At 40.8% G+C, this 20,904-nt stretch overlaps 1 protein-coding gene across 1 annotated transcript in view; it reads right to left on the bottom strand.

Moving 5' to 3' along the window:
• Positions 1–1,194: 1,194 nt before the first annotated feature.
• The window catches only part of LOC148116281 (vomeronasal type-2 receptor 26-like), a 106,428-nt gene continuing 86,718 nt past the window's right edge, over positions 1,195–20,904 (bottom strand). The window contains exons 11-14 of the mRNA XM_087883581.1: positions 9,987–10,826; positions 4,719–4,937; positions 3,780–3,909; positions 1,195–2,249 (exon numbers count right to left, since the gene is read on the bottom strand). Of these exons, the coding sequence (XP_087739707.1) occupies positions 1,345–2,249; positions 3,780–3,909; positions 4,719–4,937; positions 9,987–10,826 (2,094 nt within the window). The 3' untranslated portion in view covers positions 1,195–1,344. The remainder of the gene's footprint in view (positions 2,250–3,779; positions 3,910–4,718; positions 4,938–9,986; positions 10,827–20,904) is intronic.

The raw sequence follows: 20,904 nt of genomic DNA, 5'->3' as shown, positions 1-20,904 counted from the left end.
CAGTTGTCATAAGGCACATATAACACAAAGATATTTAAAGCAAATCTGTATAGTGCTGACATTATCATCCCAATCAGAAAATCCACCTATCAGGTTTCGATGTCATCTCAAATAAATTGCACTCCCAAACAATTAATCTTTGCTGAAATATTCCATTTATTGAGTACGATAGATCTGGCCCTGACTTCGTCGTGGCTGATACTAACCCTCTGACCCCCAAACCCTTCCCTTTCTGTTCCCCAATTCTCATCTTCTCATTGGCCATCTTCCAAGTCAGTCTGCCCAGCTTCTGACCTCACCCCACAGGAATGTTCCCCCCTCCCATCCCATCTCCTAGGGGATATTAACTACAGAGAAAATAAGTAGGTGAAAAGTCAAGCCTCATCTCCTCCTTTTTATGGCAGCATCAGAATGCTGACACCACCACTATCAGCCAGTCTCAGCTTGGACACTTAGGAAAGAAAGACCCTTGACTCCCTTAATAGAGAAAAGGTTTACTCTTACTAAGGTGAAATAGTTACAGTCTAAGCAAAACCAGATCTGAATATTCCTGTGCAATTTTGATGTATTTTCCTTCTCCCAAGTCCTCTCAAGTCCTCCCACTTTTGGTCATCTGGTCAGTGTCCACTAGCATTCAAAACAATTGTTTTGGTAACAGTTCTGGTTTTGGCACCTTCTTGGTGGAGCTTTGCATTCTCTTCTCATGAGTATGTCCTTGGATCTCTCAACCGTTGTCTGCGATTGGTGTCTCTGATTCCTGTCATTTCCACCCTTACGCTCCCTTGTCCTATTCCCACTCCCCCCCCTTTTTTGGCAAGATGCCGGCAATGGGAAGTGAAGCTGAAGTGACGTGCTGGCAGATCTGACGGTCACATTGATGAGGTAGCACAGCAGCATTGGATGAGTAGTTAAGAATTTAAATTCTACCATAAAAAAAATTAAATGAATAGAATCATGGAATTCTACAAAGCCTCAGGAGACTGTGAAAACAAGCACGTGTGTTCAAAAACAATGAGATGGAACCAAACCCTTTAAAACACGAAAATAGTAAAATATTTAATTAAAATAAATAAAATATTAGAAAAAATCTTGTTTGAAATAATGAACACCAAGCTTTGTTTCTACATAGAGCACTAGGTCTCACTGGGGACGACTAGAAGGCAAGAAATGAAAAACACTGCACGACTATTGCTGAAAACAGGAATATTTATTTATTCATTCATTCATTCATTCATTCATTCATTCATTCATTCATTCATTCAATTTGAACATCTACCCAACTCAACCAAGTCACTCCTACTAAACATGCCTCAAAGATAAATATGTTTCCTATACCTGCATGAATTAGAGATTTTTGTTCCTTATCATATTTTCTTTAGAATTCAGATGGGGCCTCAGTAGAATAATGTAGCATTTGGGGAAAAAGATACAAGCCAAGAGACCAGCCCCAGAGGCCAAGATGGAGAAGATCTCCACAGCCACCATGGACTTCCCTTTGGTGCTCAGGTAGGTGGGGAGGAAGGAGATCCAAACGCTGCAAAAGACCAGCATGCTAAAAGTAATGAATTTGGCTTCGTTAAAACTATCAGGCAATTTCCTAGCTAAAAATGCCACTGTGAAACTGACTAGGGCCAGAAAACCCAGGTAGGCCAGGACAGTGTAAAACATTGAAGCTGAGCCTTCATTACATTCCAAGATTGTCTCTCCTATCAAGGTGTGGAAATCCAATTTAGGAAACGGGGGAGAGGTTATCAACCAGATGGCACAAAGAACTACTTGGACCAGGGGACAGGCTAAGACAATGGAGTTGGTCAGTGGTTTTCCTAAAAGTTTCCTTGTCTTGTTCCCTGGCTTGGTAGCCATGAAAGCCAGAACCACCATGACAGTTTTTGCCAAGACAGAGGAAACTGCAAGAGAAAAGAGAATGGCAAAGGCAGTTTGTCGGAAGAGACAGGTGAGCTTCCTCGGTTGACCAATGAAAAGGAAGGAGCAGAGGAAGCAGAGCAGGAGGGAGACCAGGAGGAGGTAGGTGAGATCTCGGTTGTTGGCCTTGACGATCGGTGTGTCACGATGCTTATGGAAAATTGCTAGGACTGCCAATGTGATCAAAGAGAGAGAAAGAGTAAGAGATGCTAAAGTATATCCCAGGGTATCTTCATAGGCAAGGAAGTGGATCTTCTTGGCAATGCAGTGGTCTTTGTCCTTGTTGGGATATTGGTCTTCTGGACAAAGGTCACAGTGAACTGCATCTGAAAACAAGAATCTTTGTCTTAAGTATTTCAGAGGCACCCACAGTTAGCATTATCTCCAATCCAGCCTAAAATCTCATATGTGACTCTTTTCTGTTAGGTCCAATTCAAGAAGAATGTAAAGAAAAGATCCCATAGACAATTTAGGATGCCTTTAATGGGAAATTGTCCTTGATGCCTGAGAATTAAATGCCTGGAGATTAGATGTCCTTCTCCTGTCACTGGGCATTTGTATTATTATTTTGGCTTTCTTTGTGAGTGAAAAATTGGCACTTCATTTCCCCCTCCCCCTTTATATTTAAAACCTAAGAAGATTGACTGATCTATCAGTCAGGAATCCTGCTATTTGCTGTTTTATCTCAGGGGTGAAATCCAGCAGGTTCTTACAGGTTCTGGAGAACCAGTAGTGGAAATTTTGAGCAGTTCAGAGAACCGGTAACGGAAATTTTGAGTAGTTCAGAGAACTGGCAAATACCACCTCAGGCCGGCCCCAGAGTGGGTTGGGAATGGAGATTTTGCAATATCCTTCCTCTGGAGTGGGGTGGGAATGGAGATATTCCCCTGCCACGCCCATCAAGCTACACCATGCCCACAGAAGCAGTAGTAAAAAAAATTGGATTTCCCCACTGCATTATCTGTTGGTGTGTCATAAGACCAGCAGATGACACAGTCACAGATTGATGCACAAGTGCACACATACAGAGATGTTGAACAGAGTGGGTGAGGAAATGACTCAAGTTTTCCCATCATCCTCTCAGACTTTTTTTTTTCTGGGAGGGGCTAATAGACATTGGTAGATGGATCCTTTCTCCTGACAGGCTACAAGTTTCCAGGGAGATTGAGGGTCCTGATAGAAGCAGCACTATAAGTAATATCAGTCTTGAAAACCTGGACACACTGTGCCATTCATTCCGAAAAAGTATTAGTAGTTGGTTTTCCCATTGTTATGGAACAGGACGTATGGAAAGGACAGCCATTTTTTTTACAAATTGCTGCTTTGAATCCACCCTGGGTGAGGAGAGCAGTCCTGCCAATCCTCGCCCCTCCCGAGTGGGAAGTTAGACTGTGCAGGCAGGACAATTTGTATCTGTATTCTGAAACGGGCCAAACCTAGCATTCCCTGACTCTGTGGTTACTTCCCCAAACCCCCAAAACTTTAACCTTAGACTGTCTACTGTTGACCTCACCCCATTCCTAAGAGGTCTATAAGGGGCGTGCATAAGAGCTCTAACATGCCTGTCCTACTGTCCCCATTTATTCGTATCCTTATCCTGTATTCATAATCATGTTTGTATTCATATCTGTTATCTTATACGTGTTTCACAAATAAATAAATGACCAGAAAGCTCTTAATATTTTGATCTACTGAATGTCTTCCTTGATCCATTCAAAGAGTCCTCTACCTGTCTGGTTAGAAATTATATTTTATTCTTGATACTGTTTCCAGAAATCACCCAAAATTTCTTAGTATATAGATCCAATGAAGAGCTTCCTTGATCCTGAAAGTTCTACATTTCCAGTATACTCTACCTGTCTGATTAGAAATGGCCCCTTCTGGACAAGGGGCACATTGGTAGCAGCAAATCTGCTCGCCCTCTGGGACATGTCTCCTCTCTCCTTCCTGGCACCTCTTCAGGCCACACCTGGCAAAGGGCACCTTCTAAAAGAGAAAAGAAAAGGCAAGTTGTTCCATTGCTTAATTGTCCTCACTGTTAGGAAGTTTCTCCTTCATTCTAGGTTGCTTCTCTCCTTGATTAGTTTCCATCCATTGTTTTTTGTCCTTCTGGTGTTTTGGAAAATATGTTGAACCCTCCTCTTTTTGGCAGTCTCTCAAATACTGGAAGACTGCTATCATGTCATCCAAAATATGTAAATATGTAAAATATTAATATGTAAATTTTAATCTGTTTTTAAATTATTGGGGTGTTTTAATCTGTCTGGGCCAAAATGATTTAATTTGATTTTATCTGGTTTTTAAATTTTTTGTATCTATGTATTTTATTGTTTGGCTGTTCACCGCCCTGAGTCCTTCGGGAGTAGGGCGGTATACAAATCAAATAAACTAAACTAAACTAAACTAAACTAAACTAAACTAAACTAAACTAAACTAAACTAAACTAAACTAAACTAAACTAAACTAAACTAAACTAAACTAAACTAAAAATCTTTTTTCAAATGTGATGACTAAAACTGGATGCAGTATTCTAGGTATAGCCTTACTAAGACTTTGTAAAGTGGTGTTAGTACTTTACATGATTTTGATTCTATGCCTCTATTTATACAACCAAGGATACAACCATACATACAACCATATTCAAACATGAATCTGATTCATAAAAAGCAGATCCATCACCACACAACTTTTATCCTTTGTGAGTCAATCCACATTTTTCCAGTGAGAAGGACATTCTGCATCTCCACTAGAGAATGAATCTTTCCTTAAATTCAGAACATCTCCTTCCAGCCTACCTTTGTGGCCCAGATAATTGCATCCAGGTCGATGGTGAAATCCTTGTCGGGGGGAGCCTGGGGGTCTATTTGCCCAACTTTCACTGGGACAAAAGTCAGATTGGGGAAATAAATCCAGTTGAGAAGATCATATTGAGCTGATGCCAATCCATCTTCTGAGAAGAAGACTTCATCTCCAGCAATGCTGTTGAAGTGGACATTCTTCAAATAGGGAAGGAGCTGAAAGAAAAAAAAAAAGATACTTAGGAACTGGGATAATTAAAAATGACAAGCCATGGCTTCTATCATTCTATGATAACTAACATTTTAGGAGATAATTGGAAGCCTGTAAAGCTAAACCTGTTACCATATTGGATATTTAAGTGATGAGGAGTAGTATCAAATCACAGGAATGTATCATGGAGATTCACAAAGGCTTCTTTCACACAACTATCTTAGGAGTACAATAAATCTTATAGCAAACAATTGGTCTGTGTTCACACAAGATGCTAAGCCACAGAAAAATACATGAAGAAAAATCCATCCCAGTTTCAATCCGGGAGGAAAATGCTGGAAATAAAATGGAGGCTGGCTACAAGGTTTATTTGGTTTTCCAGAAACTTCAGTCACAGCGGCATGTTTCTGGGGTGGCTGACCAATTGGCTGGGTGAGTGGATGGATTTTTATAGGATTCTGGGGTTTGGTGATTGAGATGCTCCAGGGGTGTTGTGCAATGTAGTGAGCCTTGTGTCTTTTGCTATTGTAATGATGGTGGGTAAATCCTATTATGTCCTAAAGGCCATGTCCTATCCTTAGAATTTAAGTGGGGGAATGTAAATTCTTAATACCATCAGCTTCAGCCTTCTGTAGGAGCTGTGGCTGAAGGTGTTTTATTTATGAATAGGTTGACCGAGTCTTTCTTTTTTTTTTTTTCAACAAAATTTTATTGATTTTATGAAAGTACATAATATTACAATTCTACTAGCATCGGATAAGCAGTGTTTATACATATATATAGGATATATACATGGTGTCTCTTAATTTACTTATTCCTTTTATTAATCACACCATCCTTTACTCCTTCCTTTATTTTATCATCCATCCATTTATACCACCCTTCCCATACAGTATAGTAGTCAGAATTTTCATCCTTGTTTATCTCATGAGTTAATTTACTCATCTCCGCGCATTCAAATACTTTCCTAATTATATGCTCTTCTGGTGGTAATCCCTTTTCTTTCTAGTATTGTGCATATATCAGTCTAGCAGCTGTAATAATATGCATTATTAGATACTTCTTTTTTTTCCCGTAGGTCCTTTTTAGTATTCCCAGGAGAAATGTTTCCGGTGCCAATTCAATATCTTCTCCAATTATTTCTTGTATCCATTTCCGAATCTTATTCTAGTATTTTTTCACTTCGGGACATGTCCACCACATATGGAAGAAGGTACCCTAGCAGTGGCCACACTTCCAACAATTTGGATTTATATTTGAATAAATTTTTGCTAGCCTTGCAGGAGCTAGGTGCCACCTGTATAGCATTTTATATTGATTCTCTTTGTATGCTACTGCTCTAGTCAATTTATAATTCTTATTCCAAATAATTTCCCAATCATTCAAATTTATACTATGCCCAATGTTCTTCTCCCATGCAATCATTTGATTTTTGACTGCCTCTTCTGTCCTATCATGATCCAATAAATAATTGTATAGTTTGGCCAGCATTTTTTTTCCCGTTCCCATCAAAACTTTGTCAAATCCGTTTGATCCTATTTCTATGCCGAATTCCTCCTTATCTTTTTGATATGTAGACTTTATTTGTAAGTATGGCCACCAATCAATATTAATACCTTGTTCTCTCAAAGAGTCATTGGATTTAAGATTTCCATCTAGAATGTCCTTATATCTACACATTTTCTCCATTCCCAGCATATTGGGATATATCAAAGCCTCCATTGTAGAGAGCCATTTTGGGACTTTCGTATACTGCCGCTGCCTGATCTCAATCCATGTTTGTATTAGTGTATCTCTGATTTTATGCCTATGGAAGTAAGTTTTCTTTTTCTTCTCTTTATCCCATAAATACGCGTGTCACCCTCTCTGCAAATCGTGGCCTTCCAGGGTTAGGATCCTTTTGTTTTCTAAGGTGGCCCACTCCCTTATCCACACTAAATTGGGTGCATTATAATATATTTCCCAATCGGGAGGTCCAAACCCCCCCCCCGTTCCTTTTTTCCTGTAAGATTCTGAGTGAGATCCTAGCCCCCCCCCCCGCCAGACAAATTTCCTGATAATTTTATTCAGTTCCGAAAAGAATTTTTTGTCCAAATTTACCGGTATGGTTTGGTACAGATATAATAATTTAGGCAGGATACTCATCTTAATCGAAGCTATCTTGCCTAGGAGTGACAGCTGCAATTTCCCCCATCTATCCAGGTCTTGTTTTATTTTCTTAATTAGGGGCACATAATTATCTTCCTTTAAGGACGAACACCTTGGTGTTATCCAGACTCCTAGGTACTTTATTTTTTTAACAATTTGCAATCCCAGCCTTTTCTCTATCTCTTTCTTTTGCACCTCAGTTACATTCTTGGTCAATATTTTAGTTTTAGTTTTGTTTAATTTAAATCCTGATACTTCTCCATATCTGCCTAATTCCTCTAAAAATTTTTGTCCTGTTTCTAATGGGTCCTCCAAAATCAAAGCTACATCATCTGCGAATGCTTGCGTTTTATATATCTCTTTCCTAATCTTCAAGCCCTTAATTTCATCATTATTCCTGATTCTTCTTAGCAAGACTTCTAAGGCCAAAATAAACAGTAATGGTGACAGGGGGCATCCTTGTCTTACCCGCTTCCTAATCTGGAATGTTTTAGTCATATCTCCATTTAATAAGATACTTGACCTTTGATTGCCATAAATAGTTTTTATCATCCTTTCAAAATTTGTTCCAAATTCCATTTTTCTAATTTGTTTGATCATAAATTCCGAATTTAGATTGTTGAATGCTTTCTGGGCATCTAAAAACCTAGAGCCATCTGCCTGTCCAAATGTACTTCGTAATATTCTAGGGTATCCATCACTATTCTCAAATTATTTCTTATTTGCCTTCCAGGGAGAAATCCATTTTGATCCTTATGTATCAAGGTATTTAATATTTTTTTGATTCTTTTCGCCATTATACTCATGAATATTTTGTAATCTGAATTTAAAAGAGAAATTGGCCTGTAATTTTGAATTTGTTTTGGATCGGGAGCTTCTTTCGGCAGTAGTGTGACATACGCTTCCCTCCACGAATCCGGAATTTTAGAACCCATCAACGCCTCATTACAAATTTCCACTAATTTTGGTAACAATATTTCTTCTAAATTTTTATACAGTTCTCCTGGGAACCCATCCGGGCCTGGTGAATTGTTGTTTTTAAGTTTTGAAATGGCTATCTTTAATTCCTCAGCTGTAACCTCTCTGTTCAGCAGTTCCCTTTCTTCCTCTACTATCAATGGAAGATCTTCATTTGCCAGGTACTGCTCAATTTGCTCTTCTGGGATCTCTTCCTCTTTATATAAGGCTGCATAATATTCCCGGGCGATTTCGAGCTTGTCCTCTTCTTTGTTTAACAAATTACCCTTCGTGTCTTCCAATTGATAGATAGTCCCTTTTTCATTTTCCTTTTTTAATTTGTACGACAGCCATCTGCCCGGTTTGTTGGCATTTTCAAAATAGTATTGTTTGGATCTTCTTATTTTGTGTGCCAATTCTTCCTGGTCAATAATATTCAATTTATGCCTCCACATCATCCAACTTTCTTCTGCTGCCTTATCTCTCAGATTTCGCTGGAGTCTCCTTTCAGCCTCCCCTAGATACTTTAAGTAATCCTTCTGAACCTTCCTTTTTTTCTTTATTTCTATGTGCACTATATGATATTTCCAACCCTCTTAAATAGGCCTTCATCGCGTCCCATACTATTACACAGGGTGTTTCTTGATTTTCATTTTCCCTAAAAAAAAGTTTTAATTATTCTTTAAATTTTTCTAAGCATTCTTTATCCCTCAAAAGTTGTGCATTTAGCCTCCATCTCTGTGCTCCAGGGGTGTTGTGCAATGTAGTGAGCCTTGTGTCTTTTGCTATTCTAATGGTGGTAGGTAAATCCTATTATGTCCTAAAGGACATGTCCTATCCTTAGAATTTGGGTGGGGGAATGTAAATTCTTAATACCATCAGCTTCAGCCTTCTGTGGGAGCTGTTGCTGAAGGCGTTTTGTTTATGAATAGATTGACCCAGACTTTCTTAATAGGTACAAAGTATCCATCTCTAAAGAAGTAAGCTTGAGGCTATGGCAGGAAGACTGGGGCTGCTTTCTGCCTTTCTTAGGATTTTTTTCTCCATTTCTCCTTTGGGGAAATATAATATTCTGCCTCTTTTAATATTCCCCAATATATTTCATTCTGTAGGAGGTGGACGCTTCCCACAGAAGCTAAACTGAATTGTCTTTTTACAGGCTGGATTCAGACTATCTTCAAAATGAAACTTAGGTGACTCTGCAGATGTGGCCAGTGGGACTTCTACTGATACTTTGAAGCATCTTGTACAAAGGAACTCAGATTATCATCTTGCGTTGGCTGACATCTCCTCTTTGGAATGGGAAACTCAGGGAACTTTTCAGATCTTTATAGGAAAAAACTTTCTCTAGGGATCTCCTAGAAAACTGGCGTAGTTTACTTCTCCCTCCTACTTCTTCATCAAAACATTATACGTAATTCATTTTACCATATTGTAAATAATTGGCATTTTTATTTGTTTTGAAAAATAGTTGGATGGGTAGCCTGGAAATTGTCTACGGAGATTCTCAGTCATCTGGGTTGTCCCAAAGGTGCCTTTTCAGAAGGAAACTGGACTTTGTTTTTTCTTTGAAGACATTTCACTTCTCATCCAAGAAACCTCTTCAGCTCTGACTGGATGACGGGGAATGGAAGGATTCATACTTCTTACAGAGAAAGCTGCTCATTTGCATCCTTTTAGAGAGTTGTTGAGGGCACTTGGAGGTTAATCGCAGGGCATAAAATATCCTTCAGCCAAGAAGGCTCCACACCCATTTGTACTACTCAAGTGACCCTGAGGACACAAATAAACCTCCACGTAGCCTCAACATTCTCTGTAAAATAATGCAAATGAACAACTGTGTGCAAGGAATATAAGCATGGAAATATTTTCTAAGGCAATCAAGAAACATCCATGGGATCTTTCTTCTCTAAAGATCTTTAAAATGGATGAAAAGTCACTGAGATTACCTGCCATGGTTGCACACTTGAGATCCTCTTTCCAAGCCTCATCATGGCTGGTCGTGCTCCTGAGCCATGCATGGTATCTAATGCATGCGCCACAGCATAAATGGCATTGTAGATATTGTAGCTCATACCCATCATGCTCACTTCAAATGTGTAAGATGGCAGAGTCTGTAAATTCTCCTTTCCCGTACAGGGTTTTTTCCCCTTTTGAGGGATCTCTCCTGGTTTGTGGATCTTGCAGCCAAAGAGCCTTTCCCACCATGGAGGGAGAAAGACATCTCCTTGGGGGTTCAAGGGGTCTAAAGACAGAAGAAAGTGCCTGAATTCTGGGACATCGTGGCTATGATCCCTGAAATGCAAAGCACCGTGGAAAGGCTTTATGATTTGAAAGAATTCCTGAGATCCCAGTGCACTAACTTCCCAATGAGAGGTCAGGATCCAAACCCTTTCGAATGGCACCTTAGTTTTTTGTTCATACATAGGCAGAGCCATATATAGAGTTACAATTTTACTGGAGTCTCCAAACAAAATAATCACTTCAATTTCAAAACATGTTTGGAAAAATAATATTAAGTTGAGTACCGTATTAAGAATATCATCAGTATTTAACATTTTAGTGAAGGCCGGGCAGATCTCCTTCTCCTTGAGCATTGGCATCAGAGTTGAGATGAAATGTTCTCCATTGTCAGTTTCTGGGGCCACCAGCCCAACCCAGTTCCACTGGAAATACAGGAGCAGCTGGATTAAACCCACATACTGAGAAGATTCCTTGGGATTAATCCGGAAGAAGGAAGGATAATTCTTTCTGTCTCCTGGAGTGATTTTGAAGAAATCAAAACCAAACTACAGAAAGGGAGAATCTTGTTTCAGAAAGGAGTTTTTGAAGACACGTTCAAAGGTTATGCTGATGTAAAGGGTCACCATCCTGTGGTTTTTGGCTCCACCAGTCAAGCTGTTTAACTTTGGTTGGAGTGAGAGTTCTCCAGTTACGTTATAGTACAAAATGTCTTCAAAAAACAAAGGAAGTCCAGTTGCTTCTCGAAAAAAGCACCTCTGGGACACCTATGACATAGTTTGCCTGCCTCTGACATGTGAGAAGCCAAGAGAACAAACCATCAACCTGATTCACACAATAAATCGGACTGAAGAGTGGCTACATTTACAAAGAATCATTTAGGAAGGAAATCATGGAGTGAATCGTTTCAGAAAGAACTTATTGTTGACCTCTTTGTCATGGGGGAATCAAGAAAAATATCCTGACAGACAAAATTCAAAAATAAACTATTCAACTCTTGCATGAGTTCTCCAAATCATGGACCCCTGATTGCCCAAAAATAACATTGACTTCGTCTTTGGATTCTGAGTGCGCTTCTGTTCTGAATCTGCTCCCTACTGATATCCTATGAAACCCCCTTACCTGTGGGACCTTGAAGATGCTGAAGATGGAGGCCATCTGCTTTGAGGATTTGGTGCTGAGATCTCCGATGACAGAGAGCAGAGGGTCCAGCTTGTCACATTTGTAATCTGGAACCATTCGGCCTCGTGTAGACAGCAGAGAGAGGCTGTTCCAGGAAATCCTCCTAAAAATCTGTCTATTGTCATAAATGTGGAAGCCAAGTGTGATATTGGGGAGGACGGCCAAATCCTTGTTGATCTTTGTTACTGCATATACCAAGGCAAGAAAGAGCTGGTAGTTCTTGCAGACAACACTATAATGAGGAAATACTTTGGAATATTACGGGGAAATTTGTGTGTTGTGATGTACTTTTCCTTCTCTCTCTGTGTGTGTGTTATGTATTTTCTCCTGGACTTTGGGATAGGGGAATCCATTTCTTGTGAGCCTTTGGTCAAAAATTATATAGATGGTACTCTCCTAACATTATCGTAAGTGCAAATAAGGGCTGAAAGTTACTCATACAGGTGAGTAATCTCTATGGTTGATTTGACAATTTGTCCTTTTGAAAACCCATTTCATCTATGGCAACCAGTAATACTCACAATACTTCATAACATAGATTTACTAAAGGACGTTTAAAAAGAGCATTAATGATTCCAAAAGTAGGTTTGCATTTTTTTAAAAAAAAAATACAGAATAATAGAGTTGGGACATGGGAAGTCTTCTAGTCCAACCCCCTGCTCGAGCTGGAGACCCTTCATCATTCCAGACAAATGGTTGTCCAGTCTCTTTTTGAAAACCTCCAGTGATGGTACAAGCACAGCTTCTGAAGGCAAGCTATTCCATTGGTTAGGAAATTTCTTCTTAATTCTAGGTTCCTCCTCTCCTTGGTTAGTTTCCAACTATTGTTTCTTATCTTGCTTTTGGTGCTTTGGAACATAGTTTGATCCCCTCGAGCCCCTCAAATATTAAAACAGTGCTAAATCTGTTTTCTAAAAACACCTGTATTCTGTAAAAGGATTAGGCTTTTCTTTGAGTTTTCCACCATGACCTTCTGTCCAAATAAAAATTATAATGAAAAGAAGGACTAGGGGTGAGATGATAGCAGTGTTCCAATATCTCAGGGGCTGCGACAAAGAAGAGGGAGTCAAGCTATTCTCCAAAGCACCTGAAGGCAGGACAAGAAGCAATGGGTGGAAACTAATCAAGGAGAGAAGCAAGTTAGAACTAAGGAGAAATTTCCTGACAGTGAGAACAATTAATCAGTGGAACAACTTGCCTCCAGAAGTTGTGAATGCTCCAACACTGGAAGTTTTTAAGAAGATGTTGGACAACCATTTGTTTGAAGTGCTGTAGGGTTTCCTGCCTAAGTATGGGGTTGGACTAGAAGATCTCTGAGGTCCCTTCCAACTCTGTTATTCTAATCTATAAGCCTTCACTCAGTTGGCACAGTTTCTAGCCTGTAACCCCTTCCTCAATGTTTATGCTGTTTCATCTTGATGGAACTGGAACATTCTAGCCTATTTAATGCATCTTTATCTGGGAAAGAACCAAGGCTTCTAAACTTCACCAGGACATTGTGAACATCACTAGAAGAATAATTTCTGAAAGGACTCCCTGAATCCAAAACAAAGAGGACAATCTTCTCCTCTTTCCCTTTCAGATGAAATAAGGAGTTGAGTTGTTAAGTTGCTGCTGCCCTGGGGGTGAGGATGGATAGATGAGATATATGGGCTTTTAAGTTACATACTTTTAAAGTTGTGAATTGCCCGGAGTCACCATTATGTGAGATGGACAGCCATATAAATTTGTGTAATAAATAAAATAAATAATACCGTTTTGAAAATGGCATCAGTGATGGCTCATTGTTGAATTCCATCTTTTTAAAGTCGGAAAAGGTTACCAGGGGCAAATTCCCCCCAATAATGAGATCACCAGGCTTGTAATAGTCCTCCAGAATCTTCAAAGGGTTCCTAAGTATACATACACTTTGCATTATCTTATCAGTCGTTGTTGAAGGCAGGAGCCACAGGAGAAGCAACAGGAGAAGCAGCCCATTCATGATCCTCACCTTCCTTCCTGAATCAAAAATCAATGTGTCAGCATTCCAAGTAACGCACCCATTGAAAGGAGAACTCTGAGGCAGGTAGATTCCTCAAAGAACATGTTTATTGGATACATCATATCGGCACAGCCGGTGAAACACAACTCTGAACATTCCCACGGTTTTTCACCTAATTAGAAATAGAATAACAGAACTGGAAGGTACCTTGGAGGTCTTCTAGTCCAACCCCCTGCCTAGGCAGGAAACCCTACACCACTTCACACAAATGGTTATCCAACATCTTCTTAAAAACATCCAGTGTTTTAAAATTAAAAGAGTAAAACTTCCCCGCTCCCCGGTGCCACCAGTCACATTGTCCAATGAATACAGCTGGCAGGCTCCTCTCCTCCTTCATCAGCCACCTATTATAATGATCTTGGTTCCCACAGGAAAAACTTTTTATTTTGGCTGTTAGCTGGTCTATCTACTTCCCCCCTCCCTTTCCCCACTCAGGCTTCATGGCAGCTATGAGGCAGCACAAGATGGCTTCAGCCAGGTTCACTTCAGAGTTGACAGTATGTTCATCAAGAATCTGAACTGGATTTGTTTTATGTTTTATCGAATTTAGTCCCCAGGAAATTTCACTAAGACACAGCAGTCTATGCAACTTGGGTGGCTTCAGGGCAAATTTGTATCAAGAATGCTTCCACTTACTTGTGTTTGAGTTGTCATCCAAGGGAAAATTGATACCCGTTAAGTTTCACTGTTAGCAAGAAATTACACTTCTGTGCAAGACATGCTGAGAAGAAATGTCTAGCCTTCCTTGGGAGAGCCCAGAGCTTATTTCTTTCAAGCAGGTTTTATCTTGGAAAAGTTTTCTGAGTAAAAATCCACAGGGGATACATTAAGAATTACTGTTCTTCTGATAATTGCAAGGCAGACTAACTTCCTACCCTCCTTAGCAATAGTGTCTCTTCATACACCAGAAGAGGAAAAACATGTTTGTGTCTTTTACTGATGCAAGGATCAGATGGATTTGAGGGTCAGGATACAGGTGGTATTCGGCCTACTTGAAACTGAGTACCTGCACCCAAGATCGAAGCTGGCCTGTGACTTAGTTTGTTCGGACAGAGTTAGAGTCAAGGGGAAAAGTTCCAGAATAACAGAGTTGGAAGGGATCTTTGAGGTCTTCTAATCCAACCCCCTGTTTTGGCAGGAAACCCTATACCATTTCAGACAAATGATTAATTTAATTTAATTTAATTTAATTTAATTTAATTTAATTTAATTTAATTTAATTTAATTTAATTTAATTTAATTTAATTTAATTTAATTTAATTTAATTTAATTTAATTTAATTTAATTTAATTTAATTTAATTTAATTTAATTTAATTTAATTTAATTTAATTTATTCAATTTATATGCCGCCCCTCTCCGAAGACTCAGGGAGACTCACAATACATTTTAAAAAATCATTATAAAAACATTTAAAAATTAAAAATATTAAAAAACATTAAAAACTCATTCACACCATTCATGGCCGGATCTCGCCAGATCACAAGAGCGAGACCAACGGCCCCAGGCCTGCCAGAAAAGCCAGGTCTTCACCGCTTTTCGGAAGGCCAATAGGGTGGGGATGGTCCAGACTTCAGGAGGTAACTGGTTCCATAGAGCTGGGGCAGCCACAGAGAAGGCCCTCTCCCACGGGCCCGCCAGCTGGCATTGTTTAGCTGATGGGACACGGAGGAGACCAACTCTGTGGGATCTTACTGGTCGCTGGGAGCTATGCGGCAGAAGGTGGTCTCTAAGATAACCTGGCCTAAGCCATGTAGGGCTTTAAAGGTAATAACCAACACCTTGAATTGTGACCGGAGACCAATAGGGAGCCAGTGTAGCTCGCGGAGAATTGGTGTAATGTGGGTGTACCTAGGTGCACCCACGACAGCTCTCGCGGCTGCATTCTGGACCAACTGTAGTCTCCGAACACTTTTCAAGGGTAGCCCCATGTAGAGCGCATTGCAATAATCTAACCGTGAGATGACAAGGGCATGAGTGACTGTGAGGGGAGCCTCCTGATCCAAGTAGGGTCACAATTGATACACCAAGTGAACCTGTGCAAAGGGTCAAGGTACTAGTATGGTGATCAACTGTAGCCAAGTAAATGTGATGTGGTATTTGTGTGGAAGGATTATTTATTCCTGCACAGTAAGGGATGATCTTAGAAGCTTATATCTTCCATTGCCCTTAATAATAGAAAAGGAGTTACTCAAGATGGAAAGCTAATTTAAACCGTGCAAGAGTGTTTTTTAACAATTAGTTAGAACCTGAGAAATTTGTCTGCTGTCAGCCAGTGGGGGAAAAATACTTTCAACCACAATATTGTCATGGACTCACGCTGTAGAACAAGATTTGGAATATTGTTCCTAGGTGTCTTTCCTTTTTCTCTACAGCTGACTCCAGTCAGTGAAGCTTGGAAACAATACAAAACACTTTAAAAGCAATAAATTATGCAAAATAAGTATACACAGCAGCTGAGATAGTAAGCCACCAGGCACGCGACCTTTCCTGAATCTGAAGTTCCTGCACTCCATCACTCAAGCCCTAATCATTTCTCATCTGGACTACTGTAATGCACTCTACATGGGTCTATCCTTGAAATCCATTCATAAACTTCATCTAGTATAAAGTAGAGATGCTCGAGCAGTCTTCAGGGCCCCTAGAACAGGGATGTCAAATTGGCAGCCCACGGGCCGAATGCATAATGCACAGGCCACACCCATCTCAGCTCCACAAATGGAAAAAAAATGTCACAATACATCATGTGACAGCAACATGACGCGGTGAGCTTGACATCTGTGCCTTAAAATATCAATAACAAAAGCACTTAGACTTGTATACCACTTCACAGTGCTTTTCAGCCATCTCAAAGTGGCTTACAGAGTCAGTATAGTGCCCCCAACAATCTGGGTCCTCATTTTACCAACCTTGAGAAGGAAGGAGGGGTGAGTCAACCTTGAGCTGAGGAGAACTGAACTGCTGACAGTTGGCAGAATTAGGCTGCAATACTGCATTCTAACCACTGTGCCACCATGGTACAGTGGTTACACAGTGGCCCATATTACACCTTTGGTCCATGATTGTACTGGCTGACAGTCTGCTTTCCAAGTGCAGCTCAAGGATTATAACCGTTAAAGCCCTTAATGGCATAGGTCCAGGCTACCTGGATCAGGCCCACTTCACTCATGCTGGCAGAGATAGCTACTGCAGATCTCATTCGTCAAAGAACACCAGGTGTCAATGTCTACAAGAAGAGCCTTCTATTCTACAACATCCGCCCTCTGGGACATCCTACCGCACAGAGTGAGATCTGCTCCCAACCAGGGGTGGGTCCTAATATTTTTTATTACCGGTTCTGTGGGCGTGGCTTATTTTGTGGGTGTGGCTTGGAAGTCATGTGACTAGGTGGGCGTGGCTAGCTGGTCAGAGTCATTTCTGGAAGGTCCTCTCACTTACGACCAGTCCTCGCACTTACGACCCGACTCATTTGTTTGCTTTTAACACTGATCAGCTGTAGGACGGCCCTTTGAAGCCCTGCGGCAAGATTTTAAACAGTTTTTTTCCCTCTAGTCATCCGCTGGGACTCAGGAGGCAGCAATAGATTGGGGGTGGGACCAAATAAAAGGTAAGAATAACGTGGGTGGGTGGGGGTGGGAGGGCAGGGGGGGAGAACCGGTTCGGTGACGTCATATAGTCACCGCTACCGGCTCGGCCGAACCGGACCGAACCGGGAGGAACCCACCACTGCTCCCAACCTCCTATCTCTCTTCAAGACCTGCCTCTGCCAACTGGCCTAGGGACCCAATGAGGGATGTTCTGTCCCCACTACATTTTAGTCTGTGTGCAGCTTGACATGCAGCTAAACCCACCTAACCTCCAATATAAGAGACCGTGTGCATAGATCTGAAGGCTTTATTGAAAGAACAGGATATGATGAAACTGGGGAAAATAGGGATACATACAATGAGAACCAAATACTAGATAGGCAGTATTGAGTTACTGCTGAACATAACAATTAATAAATACAAGCAATCTAAACTAATCTAAACTAGCTGAAGCTGGCACTGATTGTGCTTTCTTCATTTTGTGATGTCTTATATCTTGTAATCCACCAGGTGTAAAAAATATAATTCAGGTTCAATTTATAATCCAAATATATATATATAGGTCCTGCAGCAAGAAAGCAGGGAAGAGCAAGGAAAAAAACAAAAAAGAAAGAATGGAGAAAAAAAAAAAAACAGGAGGAAAAAAAATGTAGTCCAGCTCCAATCACAGTCCAAAACCCAATCTTTGATGTCCTTCTCAGAATTTTTTCCAGCTTCTTTACTTCAGGTTTTTCTAACCTTAAAACAAATAGCCTCTAAACGAGGAGTTTATAAAATAAAATTTTATAATCCAAATTGGCTCACCAAGCCCCCCAAAAACCAAAACAACAATGAAAAACCAAAAAGAGACTCAAGAAAAATCCATGGATGTCAACCCTCAGAACAATGGGGAAAAATTATAAACAGAGAGAAGGAGAGGAAAAGAGTCTTATCACGCCTGGACTACTGCAATGCTCTCTACATGGGGCTCCCCTTGAGGAACACCCGGAGGCTCCAGCTGGTCCAGAATGCGGCTGCATGAGTGGTTATGGGAGCGACGTGGTGCTCCCATGTGACCCCCCTCCTGCGCGAGCTGCACTGGCTCCCGGTGGTCTTCCGGGTGCGCTTCAAGGTTTTGGTTACCACCTTCAGAGCACTCCATGGCTTAGGACCAGGGTACTTACGGGACCGCCTTCTGCCACCAGTAGCCTCTCACCGACCAGTACGCTCCCATAGAGAGGGGCTCCTCCGGGTGCCATTGGCCAAACAGTGTCGACTGGCGGCCCCCAGGGGGAGAGCCTTCTCTGTGGGGGCACCTGCCATCTGGAATGAGCTCCCCCCCCGGAGATACGGAGGATCCCAGATTTACGCACTTTCTGCCGCACCCTCAAAACATTTTTATTCCAGCAGGCTGGTCTGACCTGACTCTCCCTTTTAAATTGGCTTTTAAGTTTTATACAAATTGGGTGTTTTAAATTCGTCCTGAGCCTAAATTATTTAATGTATTTTTAAGTGTTTTTTTTTTTTTACTTTTGTATGATGTTTTTTACCTTGAGGCTGTTCACTCCCCTGAGTCCTTCGGGAGTAGGGCGGTATATAAACTTAATAAAATAAAATAAAATAAAATAAAATTTCAAAATGCCAGTGTAGATTTCCTTAGTTTGTCTCTGTTGTTTTGTTTTTTGCCTTTTAGGTTCCAAGAGTTGTACTGTTCTCAAAGAGAAAAAACAAAATCTCCAGTGTTTCACTCTATATCTTGAATCATTTAGTCAAAATAGCTCTTTATCAATTTAATTCACAAGCTTTCTTAGGTCACATTTCATCTTTGTTAATATATCCTTCAATTTTAGCTATTGCCTGCAGGTGGCACTGTTGCTTTATTTCTCTCGCCTTCTTCCCTTCTTTACGTACCGTCAGAGCAAGTTAAAATCCAAACTTTTTAAAAAAGTTCCAAGTTCATCTAATCAAGACTTCTTGAATCAATAATCCCCAATTTAAAAATTGAAGTATCCAGCCCGGATTCAGACTTTACTCTTCAGCCCAATCTTTATAACCCATTTTTTCCTCTTATTCCTTTATTTTCTTGGCCCCACCCACCTTCCTTGCTGCCAATCTTCTGGGGGTAGAATAGGTAAAACAGCCAATTCCACCTCCTCCTTTAAGGCCACACTCTCCTCTGCTGTTCCAAAGAGGTTCTTCTTTAATTCAGTTTAATAGGTAGTAAAAAAATATTCAAAATATCTCACCCAGACTGATCACATCTTTCTTTCACTTCCGCGCTCTGCTGTGGCTGCCCCAGCTTTGTAGCAACTCACAATGGTCGCCTTCCCAACCATCTGTTTAGGGAGCTTCTCCAGCTCTGTCAGGGAATTTGCAGGTTCCCTGAGATCCACAGAGTGTGCTCCCCTTGCTCGTTGTCCCTACAAGACAACTCAGGTCCAAAAGGACCACCTAACAGCTGGGATATCAATGGTCCCTCGGAAGCTCCCCAAAGATCCATTGTTCCGCCACGATGCTAGCCATGCCCCCTCAAGTTGGTTCATTCCAAGGACCCTCTGACTCTCTGCTTGCCCAAACTTTTTGTTTGAATGAATAACTTACTTATTCATTCAAACACTCCGGATACGTTTCAAGGTGCTGGTGCTCACCTATAAAGCCCTTCATGGCTTAGGCCCGGGGTACTTGCAGGACCATCTCCAGCCGTTCTCCCATCGTCCTGTGCGCTCTCACAGAGTCGGCCTCCTCAGGGTGCCGTCGGCCAAACAATGTCGGCTGACGACCCCCAGGGGGAGGGCGTTCTCTGTGGGAGCCCCGACCCTCTGGAATGGATTGCCCACTGAGCTCAGGACAGCCCCCGACCTTCTTTCCTTCCGTCGCGAGCTGAAGACGTGGCTCTTCCGCCAATTAAACTGATCCGTTTGGGGGTACACTGATATAATTTTAAATCGTTTTTAATTGGGCTACTGATTTTAATTTGGTATTGTATTGTGATTTGTATTGAAGTTGTCATTTTGTAAGCCGCCTTGAGTCCCTAGGGAGAAAGGCGGCATATAAATCGCAATAAATAAATAAATAAATAAAATAAATACTTGGATGAATAATGAAAATGTCTCAGTTTTAATCAACTTTGGTTCATTTGCCACTTTTAGATACAATGATACTAAGCTTTGATGGAATAACTGGTTTGTTTATAGCATTATGGCAGGAGATGGAATTCGAAATTAATTTCTCCCACAGATCTTAAAAATAGACAAGAGGATCCCTGAAGATATTAGGCAGATTTAAAACTCTATGGGGATAATGATGAAGATGATAATGATGATGATGTTATCCATTCAGTTGTATCTGATTCTTGATGATTCTATGGGCCATGTCTCTCCGCTCTATGGAAATATTATCTAACAACTAGTTGAAGCCAGAAAACCTTGTTTGCTTTGGAAAGTATATTTTGTGTTTGTGTTGTGAAGTATGGTATCCCTCTGGCCTGGCTGGAATAATAAGAATCAGTTCAGAGTGTTATGTGGTTATCTCCTTTCTCTGAAGCAGATTCCAGTCAGTATTGGTTGGAGGGTACTTCTGAGAGGCCTTCTCTTTTTGAGGTCAGTAGTCATGATGACATTGATCAAACATAATCACCCTACTAAAGCACATTTTGGAAAGCTTTGCCTGTAGTTTGCACCTAGAATAGCCCTCTTAAGTCCTGCCTCACATAAAGAATAAAAGCAAAGGTTCCCCTCGTACATATGTGCTAGTCATTCCCAACTCTAGGGGAGCGGTGCTCATCCCCATTTCAAAGCCGAAGAGCCAGCGCTGTCCGAAGACATCTCCGTGGTCATGTG

Source organism: Pantherophis guttatus, chromosome 1 (assembly GCF_059756535.1).
Source record: "Pantherophis guttatus breed Tessera chromosome 1, ASM5975653v1, whole genome shotgun sequence".
Taxonomy (NCBI): domain Eukaryota; kingdom Metazoa; phylum Chordata; class Lepidosauria; order Squamata; family Colubridae; genus Pantherophis; species Pantherophis guttatus.
This window is presented reverse-complemented; position numbering and strand designations above follow the sequence as displayed.